The 27960-nt window shown below is 38.3% G+C and overlaps 1 protein-coding gene across 4 annotated transcripts in view; it reads right to left on the bottom strand.

The window, feature by feature from the left end:
- LOC120530997 (E3 ubiquitin-protein ligase HECW2-like) overlaps positions 1-27960 on the bottom strand; it is a 368650-nt gene that overhangs the window by 17078 nt on the left and 323612 nt on the right. For all 4 annotated transcript variants that reach the window (XM_039755889.1, XM_039755891.1, XM_039755890.1 and 1 more), the window contains 6 exons: positions 24619-24771; positions 24433-24531; positions 23453-23582; positions 21700-21846; positions 7065-7179; positions 6681-6766 (listed from right to left, as the gene is read on the bottom strand). In XM_039755889.1, coding sequence (XP_039611823.1) covers positions 6681-6766; positions 7065-7179; positions 21700-21846; positions 23453-23582; positions 24433-24531; positions 24619-24771 — 730 coding nt within the window. The remainder of the gene's footprint in view (positions 1-6680; positions 6767-7064; positions 7180-21699; positions 21847-23452; positions 23583-24432; positions 24532-24618; positions 24772-27960) is intronic.

Raw genomic sequence — 27960 nt, 5'->3', positions numbered from 1 at the left:
AAAAAGCTCTAAAAAGAGCTGTTAGTACACAAGCCCTTTTGTTTTCAACACAACATTTAAAAAATTCTCATTTTCTTTTACCAAAACTAAAATGTTGGACAATATACCACTGTGTGCACTGCTATCCTACTGACATGCCTGTAAGCATATTAAGCAGCCCAACTGCAAGTAACACCATCAATGCTTAAAATGCTTAAAACAGTCCGTTCTCACTGACATCAATAAACGGTTACAAATGTTGATAAACATTGTTTACTGTATTCTAGTGACATTTTTTTTCTTAGTCTGAACCCCCATAATGCACATGCCAATATCTCAGTCTCACTTAGCTTTCTCTCTACTTTGTTTGCACAATTGACTATAACCTCAGTGCTGCTTCCTTCCCTGTGTTATAGAAGGATACACTTGCCAGTGAGGGAACAATTCCAATGTGACTGGGCTGAATGGTGTCTCCGAGGCTAGGGTTCTGTGGCAGCAATTGGAAGATTGCTGGTTCGATTCCAGTAAACACCAGAAATGACTTTACTGTATTGGGCCCTTGAGCAAGGCCCTTACACTGCAATTGCTCCATCCTGGGTATGACGTTAATCTGCATCCAGCCCTGCAAGCAGATCCTCCAATTTACAGGGAAAACTCGGGGTTTGGTGACAGGATTGGCACTCCATCCACCATCAGAAACCTTACACTGTTCCAGCATGGTGCTGAGGTGTCACCTGGTGCACTCGGGTCCCAATCAAAGTGGATCGTCATGTGGTAGGTGCAGCAATGCACTTTCAGCGCATTCTTCCAACCTCTCTTGATGGGGGGTTTCTAAACCTGTTTTACCAGGGTCTGTCACAGGTTGTTTTGTTATAAAACTTGATTTGATTCAGTTGTACAAATTAGATTTACAAAATCAACCTGCAATTCCACAAGTAGGATATATTGAAACTTTTTTTGCATAAAGTGCACTGTGATTTGGGGTAATGATAGAAGCGGGTGAGGCTTATGTACAGTTTTTTTTTTTTCTCCTAACCGATTTTCAACCTCAAATTGTTTCAACTTTTTTTTATTCACATTTGCCATCCCTGTTAAAACTGGACAATGTTATTTCAGCTCTGTCTAGTCTTACTGATAATTTCACTAGAATGCTGGATAACTGGGGAGTATTAACAAGAATACATATTAATAGCAGGAACCTCTGCCAGAAAGTCTATGGATAATGAAAGGAGAATTACACGTAGTATATCATTTCACATGACAAATGTTCCTGATGGTTCCTTTCCAGAAACTAGTGGTACACTAGTACGTATTCTGTTGTTAAATGTATTGGCTCTGTTATTTACAAACTTGCACTGCCTCACCATTTTATGATCAAACACATGTTTCACATCTCATGATTAAAAACAGTCTCTTATCTTCAAGAATCACTTTTCTTCCTCCTCCTCCTCCCCCAGCTACAGTGATGACAAACAAAAAAATTCAGAAAAATCCTGGACTCTCAGACTTGAAGGCACCACTAGACACTGCTGTGTATGGTCTTCTCTCTGTTACTAACAGTACTGTAGCATTGGTTTTGAAACAGGGACAAGAATATTTATCCAATTGAAAAATGAACACATAATAATTTATTAAATAACTTTTTCATGGTCATTACAGTCGGAAGACAGTATTTTAGTTCATATGACACCTGTAGTATTTTAGTTCAAAGGACCTTACAAACCATCCTGCCAATGCCTACCTGTTGGTCTCTTCTACTGATAATGGCCATGAGACTATTTACTCATATTTCCATTGACTTTATTTTGAATTTGTCACCCTCTAAAGGAGGGATCCCCAACCCCTGGTCCACGGCCCACTAGCGGGCTGTGGCCATCTGACAGCCGGGCCACAAGAGAACTGCCAGCAATGGAGACTTACTCAGTGAAGGGCTACAGCAAAATGGCTGCCCCCTTTACTGAGGACACTTTTCAGAATGCTAGGCGGACGGGCGGGGCTTTGCAGCGGTGCGGAGAAATGAGAGAGGCCAAGCTGACAGAGTATTACAACAAAGTATTTTTATGGTCCCTATAGTTTCCCCATATGACACAAGTCTATAAAAATCTTGTTACTATGAAATACATTCGGCAGGTGCTTTCATTACAATTAAAAGTGATCTTGAAAAGCCTGAATGAATCATCCACAGAGCAGTTAATTCTAAGGTCGCAGCTCAGTTGTGCACAATGATCCCCAAACAGAAACATTGCAAAAAAATTTTTCTTTCTTCGAACTTTCCTCGTACTGTTTTTTTCCTGTTTTTGTTTTCTGTGGTTTTCAGTGATACCTGTTGCTTATTGCTTGTCAACATCTGAAATCTACTACAGAAACGACAGACACGAAAAAACAATAACAGTGTTAATTTTTGTGATGTGCAATCTGTTGGAATGATAAGTGCAATGCATATGTCTTTGTTATATGCAAAAAAGAAGAAAAATCTCAGGTTCCAAATGTATGCAACCTGCTGCATTTGAAGACACCGAAAAAGCTGTTTTTATGTGGTTCAGTGATGCTCGTTCAGAAAACATTCCTATTAATGCAGCACTCCTTCCAGAAAATGTGAGGTTTTTAAACTCTCTTGGGACCTGTCAACGGAAAAACACACCGGAGAGCGTCCCAAAGTGCGATCACCGCATCTGTGGAAGACAGGGGCTTATAGCACGACCCCAATCTTTTAGGATTCGCTTCTGTGGTGCCTTACTGCACCGGTATGAGTCTGCTGTTGTCCTGCCCCAGCAACAGACAAACAATCTTACACAGATGCGGCAATCTCACTTCAGGATGCACCTCAGCATGATGTTCCCGATGGGAGGAATGGGGGGGGGGATCCCAAAGGAATTCAGAAACCTCACAATATGAAGAAGAACAAAAGCATGATTTGGCTACTGATTGATAACTGTGCTGCCCATAACATGCGTCCACATTTAGATAATGTTCGCGTTGAATTCCTCCCACCCAACTGCACAGCAGTGCTTCAACTATTGGATTTGGGCATTACTCACAACCTGAAAGTGTATTATCAGCAGGAAATGCTGAGAAAAGTTTTCGTCAGCATAACTTGTAAACAGGAGAAGATTAAAATTAACGTGAAAAAAGCTATTGAAATGATTGCAAATGCCTGGACGCAAGTTAAAGAAAGCACTATAGTAACAAATACAGAATCTCATTACAACAAAATATTTTTTAGGTCCCTGGCTGTTCGTTGTAATGGAATTTTACCTGTATTTGCACTACAGGCACACAGGCACTAGTGGGCGCCCCACCCTTACCCACTCTGCAGACTCAGTATCCAGCCAGGCTGGAGGAGTGCTGGAGGAGCCTGAGGATGAAAATCTGAGGCAGCTGTGGAGCAGCAGCACGTGGTTCAGAGGCAGAAGATACCTGTTGTTCAAATTGGCAGATGAAGTAGCTGCATTCAAAGCCAAACTTGATTTATGGGAGTTTGAGCATTATTCCCAACCACAAAAGACCCCCCAAAATAAGAAGGAATGGATTCATAACCCATTTGTGAATAAGCCAGGTGAATCAACTTTGTCTTTGCTTGAAGAGGATCAACTACGTGAGGGTGCAAATGATGGCGGCCTTAAAAGTATGTTTGAGACAACTTCAAATCTCCATACATTTTGGATTAAAGTCAAGGCGGAATATCCTGAGGTTGCCACAAAAGAACTGAAAAGTCGGTTTTCATTTCCAACATCCTATCTTTGTGAGGCAGCGTTTTCTGCAGTGAGAGCAACCAAAACGAGATTACAGAGTAGACTGAACATAAGCAACACATTTCGCGTGTCACTGTCTTCCATCGTCCCCAGATGGGATCGTCTGGTTGCAGGAAAACAAGCTCAGGGCTCCCACTGATTCTGCATTATGGTAAGTTGTATAATTTCTATTACGATATTATAACTTAATACTAATAGAAATGTAATGTAAATTGTGTATAAAACTGCCCTACGAACCAGCCCCAAATCCCCCACACACCGGTCCCTGGAAAAATTTACTCCTAGTAAAGTGGTCCTTGGTGTCAAAAAGGTTGGGGACCACTGCTGTAGATGAAGCTGTATCATGGAGGAGTGCATTGAGTATTGTTTCTGTCTCCGATGCATCTTTAGGATTGCAATCACTAAAACCTAAATAAGTTAAATACTTCCAAAACAACCACAATCCATGTCTCATTGCTCAACAAAATGTCCACATATGACAAGCAATTGTTCTGTTTTTTCACAAGAGAAATATATCTTAATACTAAATCACAGGGAGACACATAGAATTGAATCAGTACGTAAAAATGTTCACAGGCAGGTATGTCAATGGTGTAAATTTATCTGATCACAAAGTGAAGCAAAATTTAAAATTTCACTGCAAACCCAATTTTGCATGAATCCCTGGCCTATCACCATTATTCACACTTAGAAACTTCTCAAATAATGACAATTTTATAGAATTTCTTTTAACAGCTAGCTACAGCAAGGATTTTTTTTGATTCATGTTAATTTTTTCTTGAAAACAATATACAGTATATACTATGGAGTACAAATCTTTAGAGCATTTACATGGATTGAAATGTCAGGTTAGAAAATCTTGCATTTCTGAAAAATTTTAGCTCAATTTTTTTCAGAAAGGAAACTGAAGCTTATACAATTTTGTCAGTACCTTTCTCTTTGAACATCATCAGACTTTGTGACAAATAAGGAGCAACTCATTGTTCTCTGGGAACATATTCATTGCGTTTAGCAGCCACAGCCTATAGACTAGGAGACCATTTATCATTTTAAATGACTACAACACACAGAATGAGATGTCCATACTAATAACTAATTTATCCTTAAATGCTAAATCTGATATAAACTGCCAAATTATCTAAATAATGAAGAAACCTGAGGCTGAACAATCTTCATATTGCAGCTGAAAGGAAGCAGTCACTAGACAATATCTGTTCTTCTTCTAGTAGAAAAAGGGAGAGAAAAAATCATTTTGAATGGAGCAGGAACTTGGTGGGATCAAAAAGTGTAGTCAGAAACAAAAGGAAGGTCGAAATCGAGAAGATCAAACATGAAACCAAATGTAACTATTCCAATACATAAAACAAAACTTGAAGTAGAAATAAACAGAGAAAATGTTTTATCCTGAAGAAATATTTTTAACCCTTTTCCATTAAAATGTGATTTTTTTGTTAACATTGAAAGACATAATTTTGGATGCTGGGAAAGCAGTGCTTTAAATACCTTCCTGGTTGTGTGATAGGCAACTTCCTGCTAGAATTGCTAGTACCAAAACAATTCTGCAAAATGGTGGCAATTGCGACAACAAAGAACAGCGACCAAAAATATAAAAAAATAACTACAAATAGCCAAATAAATAATAATAATAATTCCAAATAATCACAAAAACAATAATTAACAACAAACATTCAGAATCACTGCAATAGGAAGCAGGTGGTGTGGAATGACATAAGTGATATGTGTATGGTGTGACCAAGTACACATTGATGGCATGGGAGAGGAACACGCTCTAAATAGGACTCCAGTCTATCACAAACTTGTCATATATATTACAAATAGGTTAAACTCCTTATAAACTATAAGAAAGACAATACTAACTAACAATACCTATGAAAGCATTAAAAGAAGAAAACCTTTTTTAAATACTTGCATCCATCAGTAATTTGTCCTATACTTTGTTTCAACACTGTACGAGTACAAGGTGTGGCAGAAAAGTAATGAAACTGATTTTTTATTTACCAAAATTTTTATTTTTTTCAAACATCAATGTTATCCCCTTCAAAGTAGTTCCCTTGGGCAGCTACACACCGATGGAGACGTTGTTCCCACTGTTGGTAGCAGCGCTGGAAGTCTTCAACCGGTATGGTCTTCAGCATGTCCATTACACTCTTTTGGATGTTTTCTAAAGTCCCGAAATGACGCCCTTTGAGGACATTTTTCAGTTTAGGAAAAAGAAACAAGTCACACGGACTGAGGTCAGGTGAATAAGGGGGCTGGGGAACCACAGGAATGCGTTTTTTCGATTGTCCTTCTGCTCAATTGTGAGGTTTTTCGGCAATTTTGGCACAGACCTTTCGCATGTGCAAATGTTCAGTCAAAATTTGATGAACGGTAAATCTGTTCAAATTTAATTGTTCACTCAACATTCTTAATGTTAAACGATGGTCTGATCTCACAAGAGTGTTCACACGTTCGATGTTTTCATTGGTTTTCGAAGTTGAAGGCTTCCCTGAAAAACTTGAGTTCGGGATAAAGAATGTTCCCCATAGGCCTGTTTTAACTTTTCAAACGTCACACTTGCCGATTCTCCAAGCTTAACACAAAATTTAATGGCACAACGTTGCTCCAAATTCCGCTGTTCCATTTTACGTGACGCACAACCAAAAACACAACTTCGCTAATAGCAGTCACAAAAATCACGTAGTTAACGGAAGGAGTTGAAACTCGCACTGAGCTATGGGAGGGTACTGATACACGTGCTCTATCAAAGACAACAGCACAGCGTTGCCAGATCGCTTGCAGTGTTGCCAGTCTCATTACTTTTCTGCCACACCTCGTATGTAGATGGACTCATAAGCTGGTTATTACAATTCCACAAATGTAGTTTTGCTTTGTTTTCTTTTACTCTTTCAGATAATTTTTGGAATTTCATTGTGTGATATTACCTACCTGCAACAAACGAAGTCTCTGCTCATTGTTAAATCTTTCAACTGCTGCCCAGAACCATCGGATCACAATGTGGTTGTCATGGTATCCTACACAAGAAGAATGAGATTATTGGATTTGGTTTACATACTGGGTATGAATGTGCTTTACCAATCGTAATAATTGCACTTTATTTCATTAGCTGATCATTCATCTTAGACCTAAAACCCTTTTCCTTGATGTTTAAACTTTAAACATATTACAGACATGCTTGTTTAATTCTTCCTCCTACAGTTACAGGAACTTCAGCTATTATTAAAAGACAATAAACTTTATTATAATATGTCTATTGTAGAGTCCGGCATCTACAAATTTCTTCAAAGCACCATTTTTAATTTTGTATCTTACCTCCTCGATATTCTGTGTTATTTCTCCAATCATTTAAGTCAATTTCTGCTGTCCCTGCGATCACTAGCTCCAGTTCACGGGCATCAAATACTGAAACCAACCTGGCATCCACCACCTGCAAAATAAAAAATAGGTATAGTAAAAAAAAGACTAATCAAAAGTAAGCTTGATGTTAAGTATATTTATAAAAATTATTTAGAGCAGGCAATAAGTTTGATCACTAATCGTTCATGTGGTACATTATCAAAGGCCTTCTGGAAACCGATATAAATAATATGCACCTCTACTATCATATGATTTTGTTGTTTTGTCGTACCATTCCAGCATGTTAGTGAAACATGACCTTCCTAATCTGAACCTATGTTGATTATGTGCTAATATACATGTTCTAGACATGCACTGCTGATTCTTTTCCTTAATAATTAATTGTTGAATTTTATCCTATTTAATCTAAAAAGCACTTCTCCCTCTACAATTTTCAGATAACTAAGTACCTACTTAGTAGTCCCTGTTACTTCTGAGAGGCTATTGACTTCAATACTTCAGTTCTAAACTGCTCCGAAGCACACATTCCACATTCAGCTTGTGCTTCTGCTTTGTTATCTACCAACTGAATCAATAGGGATTTTTAGATTGTTGCAAAAATAGCAAGTTCGAAAATGGATAGCTATGCAATGAACAGTTCATTTTAGGATATGACAAAAAATATATACAAACAAGACAAAAACAATGAAATACTAAATTTTTAAAAATGTTTTTATACCTTATCTATAACAAACAGCTTTTCCAATAAACAAAGAGATCAAACCATTTTTAAGGGATATGCTGCATATTATAAACTCACATTCAAGTATGTTAAATGTATGTTAAAAGGAAATGTTCAAGTCAGTGGGCTTTATTGTCACACTGTCTATACACAGTATTGCAGCAGGTCCTTTTCTCCCTCCTTAGTCTCCAACCTCTCATACAACTCATCATACGCCTTTTCTTTATCCTTCACCACCTCTCTCTTCACCTTGTGCCTTATCTGCTTTCTGCATCTCTCTGACTATCCCACTTCTTCTTTGCCATCCTCTTCCTCTGTATACTCTCCTGTACTTCCCCATTCCACCACCAGGTTTCCTTTTCCTCCTTCTTCTGTCCAGATGTCATGCCAAGCACCCTTCTTGTTGTCATCCTTGCTACATCTGCTGTAGTTTCCAAGCTGTCTGGTAACTCTTCACTGCCACCCACTGCCTGTCTCACCTTCTCCCTAAACTCAACCTTGCATTCTTCCTTTTTCAACTTCCACCATTTGATCCTTGGCTCTGCCCTCACTCTCTTCCTCTTCCTAATCTCCAACATCATCCTACAGACCACTGTCCTATGCTGCTTAACTACACTTTCCCCTACCACCACTTCTCCTTCAGATTGACTCTTCTGCATAGGATGTAATCTACCTGTGTGCATGTTCCTCCACTCTTGTACGTAACCCTATGTTACTAACTCTTCTTAAAATACATATTCACCACAGCCATGTCCATCCTTTTGGCAAAATCCACTATCCTCTGACCTTCTTCATTCCTCTCCTTGACACCATACCTACCCATCACCTCCTCATCTCCTCTGTTCCCTCTGAAATCCACTCCAATCACCACTTTCTGTACCTTGGGTACACCGTTCACCACTTCATCCAACTCACTCCAGAAATCTTCTTTCTCCTCCACCACACACACACCCAACTTGGGTGGCATATGCACTAACAATATTCATCATCACGCCTTCAATTTCTAGCTTCATAATCATCACTCTGTCTGACACTGTTTTCACCTCCAAAACACTCTTGACATACTGTTCCTTCAGAATAACCCCTACTCCATTTCTCTTCCTATCCACACCATGATAGAACAATTTGAATCCACCTCCGATCCACCTGGCCTTACTCTCCATTTAGTCTCTTGCACACACAATATATCAACCTTCCTTCTCTCCATCATATCTGCTAACTCTCTCCCCTTACAGGTCATACTGCCAACATTCAAAGTTCCTACCCTCAGTTCCACTCTCTTTACCTTCCTCCTCTCCTCCTGCCCCTGGACACGTCTCCCCCCTCTTCTTCTTCTTCAGCTAACAGTAGCCCAATTTCTGCCAGCACCCTGTTGGCTAACAGTACTGGTGGGGGGTCATTGTTAACCTGGGGTTTGACTAATCCATTATGGAAATTTGTATTGTAGTCCGCATGTTGATTTGGCAAGTGATAGACAGTAATAATTTGAAATAGATATTAATGAATAAATAAATAATAACAACTAACAATAATAAAACAACCATAATAACAAGTGTAACAAACACACTACATATACAGTAAATAAGGTACTAGATGCAGATCTGAGGGCAGGTGGGCAGCTGATAGTTCAGAGCCCAGTCAGCCAAGGGGTAGACATTGTTGCAGAACTTGGCAGAACTGGTTCATATGCTACAGTACCTTCTCCCAGATGGAAGTGGTCATTTATAGTGCTATAAGCTTTGAAGAAACTTCACTTTATAAAGATGCCTTTAATGAAGGGCAGAGAGATCCCAATGATATTTTCTTCAATGTGCACAACCCATTGTCAGACCTTACAGTCTAGAAACATTACAGTTCCTAAACCAAATCGTGATACAGCTGGTCAGAACACTCTCAATTGTGCCCCTGTAGAATGTATTGAGAATGGGGGAAGATAGGCTTGCCTTCTTCAGTCGCCAAAGGAAGTGGAGATGTGGCTGCGCCTTCTTGGCTATGAAGGTGGTGTTAATTAACCATATAATGTCAGCTGCCTGGAGCACACCAAGGAATTTGGTGCTCTTGACCAATTCCACTGCAGAGCATCAATGCACAGTGGGGCGTGGGCAGCATGGGCCTTCCTGATTTCAACAATAATCTCTTTTGTCTTGTCCACATTTGGAGACAGACTGCTGCACGTGCAGTAGTCTGTCAGTTGTTGTAATTCCATTCTGTAAGCTGACTCATCTCCGTTGCTGACAAGACCCACCAACATCGTGTCCTGCACAAACTTAATGATGGTGTTACAGCTGTACACAGCTGTACAATCATGAGTCAGCAGAATGAACAGAAGTGGGCCAGGTACACAGCCCTGGGGGGCACCAGTGCACAGCATAATGGTACTGGACGTGGTGTTTTTGATGTAGACTATCTAGGGTCTCTGTCAAGAAGTCCAGGATCCACTTGCATAGACAAGTGTTGCAGTCTAGTAGACTCAAGTTCCCTACAAGTTTCTGAGGGATGATGGTGTTGTAACCGAACTAAAGTCAATGAAACACATCCTAGCATAAGTGTCTCTTTTGTTCAGATGTGACAGGGCCAGATGAAGAGTATGAAATGGCATTTTATTATATTTTTTAATATCTAATATACATGACAGTCAGTATCTTCTCAAAATCTTTATTTTATATAATACACTACATGGTGAGCAGTACTACAGACTGCTTTATAAAACAAACAGTAGTGTAAGATGTATCAAATAATGTATAACAAAGGGGAAGACAGTAAAGATAAAGGTATAGAAAAGGGGAGACAAATGAAAAAGCTAAGTGTTGGAAGTGGCAAGTGGGTCTTTGGCATGGATGTGAAATATGAGCCCAGAGGAGTGCCACAAAAAGACCAAAGGAGAGAAATCATTCAGAAAGAATGCTTGCAGAAATAGTAGCAGAATTTTAGGATAATAAAATAATCCCAGTTACTAGAACCACACTTGATTTATCTAAGCATCTGTTGAACAAAACACCTCAAATTCCATCGGTAAATTTCAGCACATGGACTGGATTAAACTGGCTTTAATGTGTGAAACTTGACCAGCAAACATGCCCATCTAGAGAATAACCAGTATGAACCTTTGCATATACAGTAGGACAAACCAAAAACCAAAGTTGAGAGCTAGTAAAGGGAGGTCCTGAAATTCTAAATGAATCTTTTAATGACCATGAATAATCTTAAATGTACTGGTCATAATGATCCGATTCATATTAATTAATGCTTCATTAATATTTTGTTTCAAATTGACACACCTGCCTGCACTGGCAACCTCACAACATGGTAGTGTACCTAGAAACCAGGTTTTGAATATTAATTAAAATTAGTGATGCTTAAACTCAACACAGTTTAAAGTTCTAGTTCATACTGTATAATAAAAACAGTATGTTCCTTCTAATATGTCTTCATACACTATTCTCATCACACTTCCTACTTGTGAAATTTGTTTTTTCTCTTTTTTGAAGTAGACTTTAAAAGCATCCTGTCGGCATTTGCAAGACATGCAGTACCAGCTCACCAGGTACTACTGCATTTTGATTCATTCAATAATCCTCAGCATCCATAAATTCCTACAACCTCCTTTTCAGTTCTTTAAACTTATTTACAGAACTTTTGTTGCCTGAAATGGGAAAGTGTCAGTAAAGCTGAATTTAATTCATATATGTACTATGAGAATTATGAGATTCCTGGCAGTAAATTTCATGAGCAACTTTTCCATGTTTGCAGCTATCAGTGGGATAATTCAATGATAAATAACTTTGTTACCAAAATTAACCAAATTCTAGCATAGTGTTGTCTTATCTACTCATTTTGTTATACTGTATAAACCAAAATACAATATAAAAATCAGCTCAGACAGAAGTAGAATTTTGCAGTTGTGCTGCATTTGCAGCAGAGGGATACTTGATTAATGCGTTTCCTTTGCTTTTCAGTTGTATAAAGCTAAAACAATGTGAGCAAACAGTTAAAAATGTAATTTCTTTTTGCAAGGATCACACAGCAAATGAACAGCAAATATCCAAAACTCACATAAACATAATAAAGTTGGAAGGTGAGATCTCAACAGATGATAACTCTCCATGTGGACAAAGCATAAGCAGCAAAACAGGTTCATCTGCTCCAATTTATCTTGTCGTATGTGATTTCAGGTTAATATTCTTCTTTCTTTTTACAGTGTTCTTTACAAATGAATACTAAATGTTTTTTTCATGTTTACATTTGTCTTCAAGTTATAGTTCTTAGCTGCGGTGATATCAGTGTTTATGAGTCTTTATAGTTATTGTTTAGAGTCTACTTTCAATGACATCTGCAAATATCTCACCTTCTTCTCTCACTCCTTCCTCAAAAACCTCTACCACTTAATAAGTGTATTGAATACTTTTACAACACTGTTCATAATGTTACAATAATGAGCCATCCAATTGATTACTTTTGTAAATACAGGTTAGATTTTATTAAATAATGAAATGATCGTGCTATATCCTTGTTGCTGGTTACATCCTCCCACCCAAAAATTTCCCGACAATGGCAGCTACTAAGCCACCACCTGACGCTAGTTTGTGTTATTTAATTATGCTATTGGTACTTGACAGATGTTTGATTTTGAGTCACATCAGGGTCATTACTGTCACTGCACAATGAGCAGAGGGAAATTCTTACTTTCACATACTAACTGACATGCAACACGTCACCACTTCCTGATGCTATGATTACTGAGAAAAAGTACCTTTGAAGAATATTATCTTTGTAGCAGAGAATTACAAAATAGTTTCCAAATATTCTTCTAATATTCTAGACCAAAGTAAATAATACAGATGTCCTTATATTGCCCAAAACTGTTATTAACCTGCATTCAGCAGAAGATAGTCCTGGCATTCTTGGTATTACTTAGTGTCTTTAAGGCCTTACATCTTTTGCATTGTTGTTATTAATCATGTTTTTATATAGCCCATTTGCTTTATTTGCTATAATTTGAAGTATGACCTTTTTGTCTGTGTCTCCACTGTTCTCCTTTTTCTATTTTTTTCACTGACAGGTACGCTGTTCAAGAAGGTGGCCTTAAAAGGCAAAATAACGTTAGTCTGTAGTGACATGAGATAGCAAACCTTCCATACTCCATTTACTGGTCATTCGGTGTCACTACCAGCAGAAAGCAGATGTCATTTAGAGTACGATGCTACGGTGAATATATAATGAAAATTCTAAACCAATATACCAATTCTATACACATAACTTGCATTCATGGAGTCTGTCTTTTCACTTTCTATTATTTATGCACATAACATAAATCCAAATAGTATAGTACAACATGAAGACGAATGTATAAAAATTAAGAAATCTTTTTAAGAAGTCCATTTTGATAATCTGTTTTTTCCTTTTACAAAATCATGGGGAACTAGAGTCTCTCTCAGCAGTATTAATCACAAAGCAGGAAAAAAATCTGGATGAAATGATTAAGTAGTAAACATAGTTACATTAAAAACTGTAATCATTGAAGGATTTTAAAAAGATGTCAAGTTTGTTGAAATTTGGACCTTAAAAGCAGTCAAGGCCTTTGGGTGAATGTTAGAGAATAGACACCTTGACTCAGTTTTTTTTTTTCATTTTGCTACAAACAAGGCACAAGATTTATTGAAGAAATGTTTGTGCCCAGAATCAACAAACAGGCTTCAAAAGGCGTCATGCATTAGTAGTGGTACAAAATAAACTTATTTATAATATTTAATGTTCACATTCTGTACCAAGTCCAAATAAGTCTGTCCATAAAGAAGACATCAAGCCACTGTGTTTATATTATGGGACAGATAAGAAAGCAAACAGTTGAAGCACAATATGCTGTACTGGGATGGCCAGCTGAGCCAGTGATGGCAGAAACGAGTAGGCATTAAAGAACAGGCTGAGGCCTTAAGAGGTGCTGATGTTAAGAAAAAGGCAAGCTCTAGACTTATTGTTAGGTTCAGAAAGATGAACTTGAATATGCTTTAGAAAGTGGACCAGGAGTAATTATTTTGTGAGCTGGGAAGTAATAACATGCAAAGGATGAGGGTCACAACAAAGAAAGACCACTAGGTTGATACTGCAAAGCTGTTCAATAGAGTTTACCTGCATCTCTGCTACATATTTCTGAGGCCTTGGGGCTATAGGAGATGCATGCACCCTTAAGTGAAAACTGGAGCTCAGGGAGCCACTACAGGGAGCTCTGGGAGGATGGACTCTGAAAGTAGTTCCAGAAGTAACTCTATAAGAGGTCCTGGGATAGAATTTAAAAGTCACCCTTTATCACTGGCTTGGAGTTTGCAGGCAAGTCAAAAATAAGAGCTAGACTCGATTAAAAACGACAGGTGAGAAAAATGGGTGTTTGTGCAAATGTTGGTGGGAAAGTGAACCAGCCGTCCCACTAGTCAGACAGGTGATCACACCCTTTTATGAAGGATCTGGAGGGCTACAGTGTTGTTGTAGAAGTTATTATTTCTGGGTCCTTTCTTAATACTCTTGTCACTACTTGACATCATACTGGGGTTGACTTCAAAGGTTCTTAGCTACTCCAGACAGTGACTGTGCTCTTATCCATCCACAGGGTCACGGGGGTGTCCACAGGACATCACTAGTTTCTCACACTGTTCTGGTTTGATCTTGGAACACTCTTTTTCTAGTCTCTTCCAAAATTTGGTAACCGTAGTGGGTTTCTTAGTCATTGCTTTGTTACCAAGGATTTTCCAAAAATTTCAATCGGGTTTAGATCTGAACTTTGGGCTGGTCATTCCAATATTTCAATGTTGTTAGCTTCAAGGACATGCTTTACCCCTTTTGCAGTATCATGGGGGCATAGTCTTACATGGAAAGTGCAGGCTGATTGGGAGATGCTAGTAGGGAAGTAACTGCATGTTGCTGAAGGAGATTCTGATAAACATTTGCAGTCATCCTGACATGTAGCTGTTTAAGAGGCCCAACTCCTGCTGTAGAAAACATCCCCAAACCATGACACTTCCTCCTCCAAATTTAACTGACTTTCTCCAGTTTGATGCAGATCATATGGTTTCCCAACAGACTCAAATAAATTAAACTTGCTCTCATCACTAAAATGAACTCTGTACCAGTTCTTCTCTGTCCACACAACAAGCTCCTCAGCAAAGGTCAGTCTATCATTTTGATTCTTTCTGCTGATAAGAGGCATGGTCACTGCAGAGTGGGCTTTCAGTCCATATTGTCTTAAACAGCGAGGCACAGTATGCCAAGACCGATCCTTCCCCTATTTACAGCTGAACTGGAAGGCAATTCCAGCTGCAGTGCTAAACCAATTCTCTATTGAGAGTCTCTGTATTTTTGGGTGACTTGAATGAGTTAGGGCAGGGGTTCTCAATCCCAGTCCTGGAGAGCCGCAGTGGCTGCAGGTTTTTGTTCTGACCTGGTTGCTTAATTAGAAAGCAATTCTTGCCAATAAAGCACTAACAAGCTATGAAATGAAATTAACTCTGCTATGTCAGGTCATTCTCATATCCTAGATTTTCTTTCCCTTTCTATCATGCAAATGATTTGAAGGCAAAAATGGACGAGTAATTCTCAGTCCTTCACTTTTGTCTCTTCATTTTTCTTCCAAGTATTTAATTAAACCCAATAGTGCAGATAAATACACACAGGTGTAAATGTGAATAAGCTAAATGGAGAAATGCTGCTCTCTCTTGTCATTTGCATGTTATTGATAAAAAGGAGCAATTAAAATAGCCGTTTAAGACAAAATTAAGCAATAAGGGCTCAAAATCACTAAAGTGAAGCAGAAGTGTTACTTTAGCAATAAGTGCTTTTTATTAAGCAACTGGGTTGGAGCAAAAACCTGCACCCACTGCGGCTCTCCAGGACTGTGATTGAGGACCCCTGAGTTAGTGTCATTGTAAAGCTACAATATTCTAGAAATCACAGACTTGGAACAACCAAATTCTCTTGCAATGGCTGAAAGAGTTAGCACTTTAGATTTTATTTGGATAACCTACTGTCGCAGAGTTTTAGTTATCTTAGAGCAGCTTACCATCTTGCAAAGTAATTAGGAGTGCTGCCAGATAAATAGGACTTGTCAGATAACTAAGGAATTAGCATCAGATGCAAGATTAACACCTATAACTTTTTTTTATTATAACATAACATCATAACATTCCATGCAAACAAGTCTAACTTAGCAAAACTAAATTTATTTCAACCCCTACCCAAGAGAAACAGAGGAAGGCCAACAGCCAGAGTAAAACTTTAAGAATAGAAAAGAGGGAAGAGAATTCTTTCCCCTAATATCTTCTTTTTTCGGCTGCTCCTGTTAGGGTTGCCACAGTGGATCATCTTCTTCCATATCTTTCTGTCCTCTGCATCTTTTTCTGTTGCGCCCATTACCTGCATGTCCTCTCTCACCACATCCATAAACCTTCTCTTAGGTCTTCCTCTTATATAAAAGCTTATTCTAAAATGTTATATATTAAATCCTGACAGGTTTTAGGAAAGCTTTGAACAGATCCTTCTAGTGAGAATTAGATTTTTTCCAATTTCAAATAGTATATAACATCAGTTACCCACTGACTTAAAAGAGGTGGGCTAGGATTCTTCCAGTTGAGCAAGATAAGTCTACATGCTAATAGTGAAGTAAAGTCAATTACAGTTTGTTTGTTCTTCTCCACTTTAAGCTCATCTGGGGGTACACCAAACACAGCTGTTAATGGGTTAGGTGTGATTGAGACACCAAGGCTTTCTGATAGACATTGATTTGTGCAAGGTAGTAAATAGGTAGCCTCAACTACATCAAATGCTTTTTTTGCACCCAAAGATAATATGATCTCTAGGGTGATAGACAACAGGCATTGAAGATTGGAAGCAAATTGTCTGTCTTTAATAAATCTGGTTTAGTCTTGTGATATTACCAAAAGAAGCACTTTCTCAGTCCTTCTAGCTAGAACTTTTGAGAGTATCTTAACATCATTATTCAGAAATGAGATTAGTCTGTATGATGCAAATTGTAATAAGTCCTTATTTTTCTTAGGAAAAATGGTAATTAATGCCTGGCGAAAAGTCTGAGGTAGAATTTTATTGTCTCTGTCACCTATAAATGTTGCTAATAAAAGCGGAGCTAAGTTAACTGAAACTTTTTTGCAATATTAGTCAGGGTAGCCATCGGGGCCTAATGCTTTCCCAATCTGATGTGAGTTTATAATATCTAGTAATCCTGAGAGTGTCAGAGGTTTATCCAATTCCTCTGCACTAAGACTATCTAGATCTTGACTCTGGCTAGTGGTATTTTTGAACATTCTTCCATACAAAATGCCTCCAGTTCAGTCAGGTTTGATGGCTTATGAGCATGGACAGCCTGTTTCAAATCAATCCATGTTCAGGTCTGGGGACTGGGATGGTCATTCTAGAACATTGTACTTGTGCCTCTGAATGAATTCCTTGGTAGATTTTGAATGGTGCTTTGGATCATTGTTGTGCTGAAACATCCAAACCCGGCGTAACTTCAACTTTGTGACTGACTCTTGAACACTGTTGTCAAGACTCTACTGATACTGGGAGGAATTCATGTGGCCTTCAACTTTAACAAGGTTTCCAGTACCTGTGCTAACCACACAGCCCCATAACATGATGGACCCTCCACCAAATTTTACAGTAGGTAGCAAGCTCTTCTCCTAGAATACTGTGTGTTGTGACCAAATAACTCTACCTTAGTCTCATCTGTTCACAGTATTTTTTCCCCAAAATGTTTCTGGTTTGTCCAGATGCACTTTTGCATACCTCATGCAGCTTTTTGTGCATCATCCTTCCACCAAGCTGTTCCCATTGCAAAGTGTACTGGACTGTGGAATGATGTACAATGACACCATCAGCAGCCAGATGTTCTTGTAGCTCTCTAGAGGTGGTCTGTGGTTTTTCTGTGACCATTCTAACCAGCCTTTGGCTGTGCCTTTCAGATATTTTTCTTGGCTTACCACATCTTTCCTTCACAAGGACTGTTCATGTGGCCTTCCATTTCCTAACTACATTTCATACTGTGTAGTTTTTAGGTCAGCAGAGAGTTCTTTAGAGGTTCTCATGTTGTTATTCTCTAAGAGAGAACCAAGGACAAACACAACTACCAGTTACCTATGTTAAATAACCTTTTCATGATTGGTTGCATCTATCTTTGTAGTTTAAGGTCTAATGAGCTAATCAAAGCAATTCTGTGCTACAACCTGTCAGCATTAAATGACTACAGGTCATCAAATTAATGTAATTAAAATGGTGCCCAAACTTTTGCACATCCCATTTTTAACATTTTATTTTATTTCATACAACTCAATAATGCCACACTGTGAATTTTGGTCTGATAAACATCCCCTTGTCTACACTCACCTAAAGGATTATTAGAAACACCTGTTCAATTTCTCATTAATGCAATTACCTAATCAACCAATCACATGGCAGTTGCTTCAATGCATTTAGGGGTGTGGTCCTGGTCAAGACAATCTCCTGAACTCCAAACTGAATGTCAGAATGGGAAAAAAAGGTGATTTAAGCAATTTTGAGTGTGGCATGGTTGTTGGTGCCAGACGGGCCGGTATGAGTATTTCACAATCTGCTCAGTTACTGAGATTTTCACGCACAACCATTTCTAGGGTTTACAAAGAATGGTGTGAAAAGGGAAAAACATCCAGTATGCGGCAGTCCTGTGGGTGGAAATGCCTTGTTGATGCTAGAGGACAGAGGAGAATGGGCCGACTGATTCAAGCTGATAGAAGAGCAACTTTGACTGAAATAACCACTCGTTACAACTGAGGTATGCAGCAAAGCATTTGTGAAGCCACAACACGCACAACCTTGAGGCGGATGGGCTACAACAGCAGAAGACCCCACCGGGTACCACTCATCTCCACTACAAATAGGAAAAAGAGGCTACAATTTGCACGAGCTCACCAAAATTGGACAGTTGAAGACTGGAAAAATGTTGCCTGGTCTGATGAGTCTCGATTTCTGTTGAGACATTCAAATGGTAGAGTCAGAATTTGACGTAAACAGAATGAGAACATGGATCCATCATGCCTTGTTACCACTGTGCAGGCTGGTGGTGGTGGTGTAATGGTGTGGGGGATGTTTTCTTGGCACACTTTAGGCCCCTTAGTGCCAATTGGGCATCGTTTAAATGCGACGGGCTACCTGAGCATTGTTTCTGACCATGTCCATCCCTTCATGACCACCATGTACCCATCCTCTGATGGCTACTTCCAGCAGGATAATGCACCATGTCACAAAGCTTGAATCATTTCAAATTGGTTTCTTGAACATGACAATGAGTTCACTGTACTAAAATGGCCCCCACAGTCACCAGATCGCAACCCAATAGAGCATCTTTGGGATGTGGTGGAACGGGAGCTTCGTGCCCTGGATGTGCATCCCACAAATCTCCATCAACTGCAAAATGCTATCCTATCAATATGAGCCAACATTTCTAAAGAATGCTTTCAGCACCTTGTTGAATCAATGCCACGTAGAATTAAGGCAGTTCTGAAGGCGAAAGGGGGTCAAACACCGTATTAGTATGGTGTTCCTAATAATCCTTTAGGTGAGTGTATATTTCTCTAGTAGAAAAATGGCATATTGTTGTGATTTTCTCTTATGAAGACAGAGAAAATTATTATGCAACCTCAGAGGGGTGCCCAATCTTTTACATAACACTGTATCTTTTGGCAATATAATCCAAACACTATAAACCTAGAATATAATATTAAACAGTCCCGAAAGAATAAACCCAGGGAATGATGTTAAAGAGTACACATGTAAAGCAGATAACGTATGATAGTACAATCCTAATACAATAAACCAATGGTATGATGTTAAACAGTCCCCTTTGGGGAAAAAAAAATTATAACTGTAGTTAAAACACAAAAATAGCTGAGAAGGAAAAAGAATGTATAATTACTGCAAAATCCTCATTGCGAATGGACCTAATTGCAGGTAAAATCTTCTTTGCCTTGCCAGGACATGTTTTTACTCATGATCGCATTTCAAAAAGTATCGGATCAATGTTTTTTTTTAGCTCTTTTTCTGCTTCATCTGGAGAACTAAAAATGTAGACCATGAATATTGTTCAGTGTAGCAGGATACAAGAGATTGTATCTGAATTCAGTTTTGCGTAAGCGCTGTTCAATGTCGTAAAATGCAGCATTGTTTCAGTCTGAGAAATTACATCAAATTTAATTTAGGTTGAAATTTCTCAAAGGTTTTGAGGAATTTGTTCCATGTGTGCGGTAAGCTGCTGATATCTCAGTGTCTGATTTGAAGTCCTCTCCAATTAATTTAGAGAATGGTTCAGCTATGAATTTCAGTGGGTTTGTACTTTCACAGTTTTCAGTGAGATGTTCGATTCTGATATTATTCCTTCTGTATCCATCTTCCAGTGCAGCTAATCTATCTGCAAGCACTTTGCATTCAGAATTTGCATCGTTGCCTTTTCGTCAGTAGTAGATACCAATTGTTCAATTATTGCAATACGAGTCAAGAACGTTTGCTTAACATCTTCAAGCTGAGCACCAAGTGCTCTGAAACTTATTCTCAAACTTGCTTGCATTTTCCTGTATTTTATCCTCAATTTTTTCTAGCATGCCTGTAAAGGTTGCCTCAAAGCAATTACTTAAATGTTTTTCCTGGTCTTCAATATCCTGAAGCAGCTTATCGTTTGTCTTGTTTATGCCCTCTGTATCCTTCCTTATATCATTTCTATCATTTTTAACGTTCTTTATATTACTCTTCAGCTCCTTTATGTTCCCCTGAGAGCAGTAGTTATTGCGGTAATCATTGTGGTGATGTTTACCTTCAGCTCGGACTGTTCATTTTGGTCTTCTCCATGCATCGCGGGCGGTATAGCCAGCCCGTTTGCAGTTGGTGCCGCTGATTCACAGAGGGTAAGTAAGGCCATGCACAATTCCAATGAACTCACTTGCAGCTTTGCTTCAACTTTTGATCTCGGCCGGAGCCAATAATACATCATCAGGTCCCCGGAGATCTATTCTTTCACCTATCTCTTCCAGGCCAGTCTCTGGCAGGCCATACCTTGAACTTGAAGTTGAGGCCATTTTAGACTTAAATGAAGCTTTAGCTGTCTTTTCAATTTATTTCTTAGCCCTTTTTCTGCTACTCATGCTTGAATATACTTGCATTTACTTTAATTAACGTCAAAGTTCAATAAATACAGGACAACTTGGGATGATCATAAAAAAAGTAAAATAACACTGCTGCTAACAGAGTTCTGTCTCAAATGTCCATCTCCCAAAACGGACAGAACCAAAAGACCAATTAACACCTACAACTAGGAGGTATCTGAGAGTTTTTTCTAATTTTGATCTGAGTTTTCATCAAATTTCTCATTTAAATTCTTTATATTGTGCTTCAGAATATGTATTATGACATGTGCTTAAAAAACTGCCCTTCTATTCTAGTTAGGAGAACATCAAATAGGTATAAGCAGTGATTTAGAATTTTTTTTTAATTTGTTCTCTAATTTTGATCAGCACTGTAAATTGCTAAACTTGTCTGAGCTGGTCCATCTCTCTAATGAGGTAGGCAAATGACAGTAAGTAGAATCCAGAATTGCACAAGCTATTCCCAAATGGACCCTCCTGCCCATACTCCATTTCATTTTAAGCGAAAATAGATATACAGTAATTAGCTATAAATGATAAATTTTGATGACTGCAGTAACCAAATTGTTGTTAAATGCTTAATTTGAAGTTTAGCCTCCATTAACACTTTCATAGAGGAAGAAGAAGATGACTGAAATTAAATTTAAAACAATAAAAATGATAGGCTTGGCTCCAAAAGAAATGCAGTAATGAGTGTTTTTACCTCATAGAAGCCTCTAACAAGACTCTCTGTTTGCTGAACTACACCGCGTTCAATTCTCCATTTAACCATGCGCTCAATATACTCCTTCTTGTTTTTTTCAGAAACTGGGATGCTTGCACCTCCTGGCTTCAGCTCTCTCTCTGTGATCTGTAAATGGAAATATTGACACAGAAGATTGTCACATATTGTATTTACACTTTTCCACATTTTCTAATAATTAATGAAAGGTTTACAGAACTTAAATCCTTTATCGTTCTGCAAGTTTAAATGTCCTTAAAAAGTAATATCTTTAGAGATTTATGCTTCATTTTTTGATCCAGACTACATCACATCATGAAAGAAGATAGACTATTACACTTAATTTTCTCAGTATATTCTCATCTATGACTACAGCTGTTGAATGTTCTTATATATACACTGTATAAAAATATGGTGAATATTTTTCTTAAGCCATATAGGCTGTTTCATTCAAAACAATCAGTCACATGTTATCCAGCAAATAAAGGTTCACATTTACAGCTTTAGCCCCATGAGATGCACTTCGCGTGGCAGATTTTTTACATTATAATCAGCAGATGTAGAAATGGCTTTCTGTTCTATAGACTAATATGTGTATTCGTCTGTATATCAGTAAGTACATTAATCAGAGCATGTGGTAATGGAGACATACCATGACATAAGTAAATTATAAATAGCAACAGGATCCTTAGGTTCTTTGTCTGCAACACTAAGTCTCATCAAATAGTACAAGCAGACAGATACATAATATTTATATAGACCTATAAATATTTGGGAGTGCAGCTGGATGACAAATTAGACTGGACTGCCAATACTGATGCTCTGTGTAAGAAAGGTCAGAGCAGACTATACTTTCTGAGAAGATTGGCATCCTTCAACATCTGCAATAAGATGCTGCAGATGTTCTACTAGACGGTTGTGGCGAGTGCCCTCTTCTACGCGGTGGTGTGCTGGGGAGGCAGCATAAAGATGAAAGACGCCTCACGCCTGGACAAACTTGTTAAGAAGGCAGGCTCTATTGTAGGAGTAAAGCTGGACAGTTTGACATCTGTGGCAGAGCGACGGGCACTAAGCAAACTCCTGTCAATCATGAAGAATCCACTGCATCCACTGAACAGTGTCATCTCCAGGCAGAGGATTAGCTTCAGTGACAGATTTTGGAGATCGTTTCTCCCCCACACTATGTGACTCTTCAATTCCACCCAGGAGAGTAAATGCTAACATTACTCAAAGTTATTGTCTGCTTTTACATGCATTTTTATTACTATTTAATTTAATATTGTTTTTTGTATCAGTATACTGCTGCTGGATTATGTGAATTTTTATGTGAGATTAATAAAGTATCTATCTATCTATCATATAGTTGAACTCCCCAGCTGCTTACTATTTATGCAACAAAAAAAGGTTCAGCTTGGACTGTGTCTAAGGGATCTTCAAATGGAAAACTTTGTCAAACACCCATGCTGACAGTTCACTCCAACCATCCGTCTGTTTTATTAAATTTCTTTTACCTCTTTTGGGTACCCGGGATAGGTATTCTGCAAGGGAGGAATTAACTGAGCACATAACAACAGGTCAGCGTTGGGCAAACTCATTGTACAAACCTCTAAACTGCCAACACAGTATGCATAAGAGCTAGGGTTACATGGCTTATAAATTGAACAAGAAACTAAAAAGCAATACCACAATTTGAAGGGAACTAGTTGGAATAAAAAATGATAATTAAACTGAATACCTGTCCAAAGACCTCCTCATTAACAGTGAAAGTAAGGTCCAGCATATCACTGATATCGTTGTCCTTCATCCATTGCAAACTTTGGTGGAACTCCTCATCTAGATACTCTAGATCACTCAAATCACATGGTCTAGAGTGATGACAAACATTTATGCAGATTTATTAGAATACAGACGACAGAAAATCTGTATATTTCACTATGAAAATTGGAAAATACTAAACATTCATTAGAACATTAGAACAATTTGTATGAGAACAGGACATTCAGCCTCACAAGCTCGCCAGTCCTATTCTTCTACAGTATATTCTCCAAAATGATATTAAGTTGGGATTTGAAAGTGAATAAATTCCTACTCTCTACCATACATTGATTATTAACAGCAAGAATAAAGTTTGAATTATCATTACTTAACCTATTTTAGATTTAAATTTAAGAGTTTCTGGATCATAGATCACAAAATGGTTGTTTATTAGGATTGCTTGTCAGGAAAGGATGGACTGAGTTTTTACTTTGACCAAAAAAAGTCCTAAAAGAACCTACATAGTATTGTTGGCCTTGAAGACCTCAAAGTTTCAGGTTCAAAGTCTTAACTTTGTTCATTAAGTAATCATGAGTTACTCATTTATTTGTTCTTATAAAACAAAACCCAGGACTCCTTACTGCGAGGCAGCAGCGCTACCACTGTGCCACCGTGCTGCCCGATCCTTGAGTAAAGTCATCTGCCAAATCAATAACTATAGTAAGAATAATAATAATAACAAGAAGAAGAAGAAAATATGTAATGACTTAATGAATCTGTATGTGGGAAAAATATTTGATTGAAAATAATAGTAGACTGCAAAAAAGTGTGTGCTTGTGGTATTATTGCACTGTGTTTTCTCCAGTTTGCTCCAACAAAGAACTCACAGGTTACAACTAACACTGTATTTTTGATGCCACACTCCATCCCAGAATTCTCTTGCTCACAGTCAGTACTCACATTCTCAGAAGACCCTTATAAAAAGGTCTTGTAAAGAAAGCATCCAGTAAATATTGGTGGATAAGTGCCAAGCCCAAAATCCGCCCACTGAATCGAAACCTGTAAATGAAAAATGTGCTATGTTATTTCTAAAAGGGCTTGAAGAAACATGTAACCTGAAAAATTATATGAGAAATTCTGACTCACCACTCATGATGATTATCAACAAAGGCTGACATGGGGCTGATTTGTACAGTATACGTATCATTAGCAGAGTATTCAAACAGGCCATAATAAGGATTAAAAAGTTCTCTGGACACCAGAAAGAAGAATTCTCGAGAAGGGCCACTATAGTCCAGCCTGCAAGCATGAAAACAGAGACAAATCCCTTTCTGTTAATATTCTTTGGGACATTTTGACAAATGCTTAATTAAGTGTGTTTTTGAAGAAACAGGCAGAAGATCTAATCCTTCGTGTTTTAGTGTGTGCAGTATGGAGGCTTATCACCCAGTATAGTGCTATTTTACCCAGACCTGAGAGCTTCTACACATCAACAACAACAACAACATTTATTTATATAGCACATTTTCATACAAACAGTAGCTCAAAGTGCTTTACATAATAAAGAATAGAAAAATAAAAGACACAATAAGAAAACAAAATAAATCAACATTAATTAACATCGAATAAGAGTAAGGTTCAATGGCCAGGGGGGACAGAAAAAACAAAAAAACTCCAGACGGCTGGAGAAAAAATAAAATCTGTAGGGATTCCAGACCATTAGACTGCCCAGTCCCCTCTGGGCATTCTACCTAACATAAATGAAACAGTCCTCTTTGAATTTAGGGTTCTCACGGAAGGACTTGATGATGATGGTCACGTAGAATTCTGCCTTTTAATCCATCCATCATTGTTGGAGCATCATGAAGCTTTGAGTAGGTGGAGGTGGCGCAGGCCACCACCACAAAGAAAACGGAAAACGAAACAGAAAAGAGAGTAGGGGTCATGCTACACATGCGGTCTTTCGTTATAACAAAATATAAAAATTACAGCTGATTCAATTTTAAGAGTGTACCTACTACTACATACTTAGGAAAATTTCTAGAATTTAGGATCTTTGGGAAGAAGAGTCAGTGGTACTTGTTTACCAGTTGTATTTTGGAGATCTTACAACAGTTTTCAGTTTTTCCATGACAGTTTGAGAAATTGTTTATCAGATTGAAAGATGTTTTTTTCACTTCAAACACCAACAAATGTAAAACTATAATGTTTTTTCATTTCTTTTGACAATTCATATACTGTAGGTAGTCTGGCCTAAGGCTAAGGTGTTGGAGAGTAAACCTCATGACTGTTGGTTGAATTTCAACTTCTGCCTCATCATTTTGTATTTTGCAAGTGCTCCAGCTATGCAAACTATAGTTCTGTAGTTGTGAAACATCTTGGGAAGCTGTTCACGACAGAAAGTCAGTATTTAAAATTAAAGAGGTGTCTTTAATAATAATCATCGCACAATAATTCAACAGTCTATTTATTTTATTCCATTCGTATGTCAGCTTTCTTACTTTAATAGGTCTGGTTAAAGAAGGAAATCTAATAGAAAAGAGTCAAATTGAAATCAAAGGTCAACCATGACTTGATCTGGAAGATAGTATTTTCCCATTTACTAATAGTATGAGCAGGTACCCTGTTAATCCAAGTATCTGACAGTTCTAATAATGCTAGATTGTAAAAAGAGGACTTCTAGACTGAGAAAGTGACAGATACAGGATTTTTCTATTGTGAGACTATTAGAACTATGGCCGCTAGAGAGAGAGAGAAGAGAAATCTAACAGAAATAGAGTGGAAGGAGAGCAAGGAATAGAGATAGATAAGATGGAGGAGAGGGCCTTAGCAATCGAAGCCCAAAGAATAGCAACTGTGTGAGATTCCCAGAATGTGTGGAGAAAGGTGCCCTGTGCATTAAGGGCACACTGATGGCAGAGTGAATCAGGGTCTTAGTCCATCAGAAAACGTTTCATAGGGTAATAATAAACTCTAGGAAGAATTTTTTATTGGATGTGTTGGTGGGTAGAATTTCTAGAAGAATTTTTAATGTTGACTGGGATAGATGTAGTTATGAGTCACCAAGATGAGCATACAGAACAGAAATGCGTTTAGTGGAACAAAAGGATAAAAAAATAAATAAATAAAATAATGGGTGGCTGGGAATGGGGAGAGAAACACTTACTCCACACGTCCCGAGAACGGATTTAATCTGTAAATAGAAAAAAGATGAAGGAGGAATAGAATATTTGTCTTTCAGAGTCCGAAAAGAGGTAAGCCCAGTTCATTCAAACAAATCGCTGAGTGTGCTGATACCAATAGAAACCCAAAGTGGGAAAGAGATGGGTCACCCACCAATGTTGAGAGAGCTTGTTGTGAAACAATGGTGTGAGGGAGTGCCGGTGCCGGTGCCATATGGAGCCGAGGTGCTTTTCCACTTTGTGTCAAACATGCAAAACATAATTTATGATAGGATTATATTTGTCTGTTCCCTTTTTGTTTTAAATCTAATAAATGGTAGGTGTTACACAGCATGGGGGAAACAAGATTTGTTTCTAAAAGTAGCCAAGATGGTTTGGAAAGTGGGGGGGTTCAGCCATAGGCATAATGGACGAACAACATATGCCCAATAATACATTTCAAAATCCAGAAGGGAGCTATCTCTACCTGTCCTGGATCTAATCAAAATGGTGTGTTTGATAGCAGGTCTTTTGCCGCTCCATAGAAAGGAGCTGATAGCTGATCTGACCTGGATCCAAAAGGAGGAAAGTGGGAAGAGAGGGAGCATTGAGCTGATGAAGTTTAAACGGGGCACAATGTTTATTTTAATGATTGCCAAATGAGTTTGAAAGGATAGAGAGAGGTTATTCCAGGAGTGCATTGATTGTTTTACTTAATTAAAAACGGTGTGAAAGTTTGCCTGTACAATACCAGTCATTGAAGGATTAATGCTGATTCCTAAGTACTGTATCTGAAAAAGTTAATAACCGGAATGAAGGAAGGAAAACAGAGAGATTGACAGGCTTGATTTATGGGGAGCAGCACAGATTTGCTCCAGTTGCTTTTATTGCCCAATAAAGATTCATATATCAGAAATAATGTTAAAATGTGGGGAATGTCGAAAGGGGCATTTCCTAGAAACTGCAGAATGTTGTTAGAATATATAGATATCTTGTGGACTGTGTTATGAGCCAAAATAGGTGTGAAAGCACTTGATTCTTACAAAGTGACTTTCTAGAGGCTCCAGCGAGATAATGAAGAGCAGTGGTGATAACGGACAGCCCTGCCCCTAAATACAGGAAAGAAGCATGACATATTTGAGTTTGTTAAAACAGAAGCCATAGGACAAGCGTATAATGAGTTAATCATATTGGTAAATACAGTATCAAACCCCATTTCGCTCATGACTCTCCACAAAAATTTCCAGTCCATCCTGTCAAAGGCCTTTTCAGCATCAAGTGAGAAGAGTGCTGCTGGGGCTGACAGCGAACGTGCCAACACTTAAAA

Source organism: Polypterus senegalus, chromosome 6 (assembly GCF_016835505.1).
Source record: "Polypterus senegalus isolate Bchr_013 chromosome 6, ASM1683550v1, whole genome shotgun sequence".
NCBI classification, from domain to species: domain Eukaryota; kingdom Metazoa; phylum Chordata; class Cladistia; order Polypteriformes; family Polypteridae; genus Polypterus; species Polypterus senegalus.
This window is presented reverse-complemented; position numbering and strand designations above follow the sequence as displayed.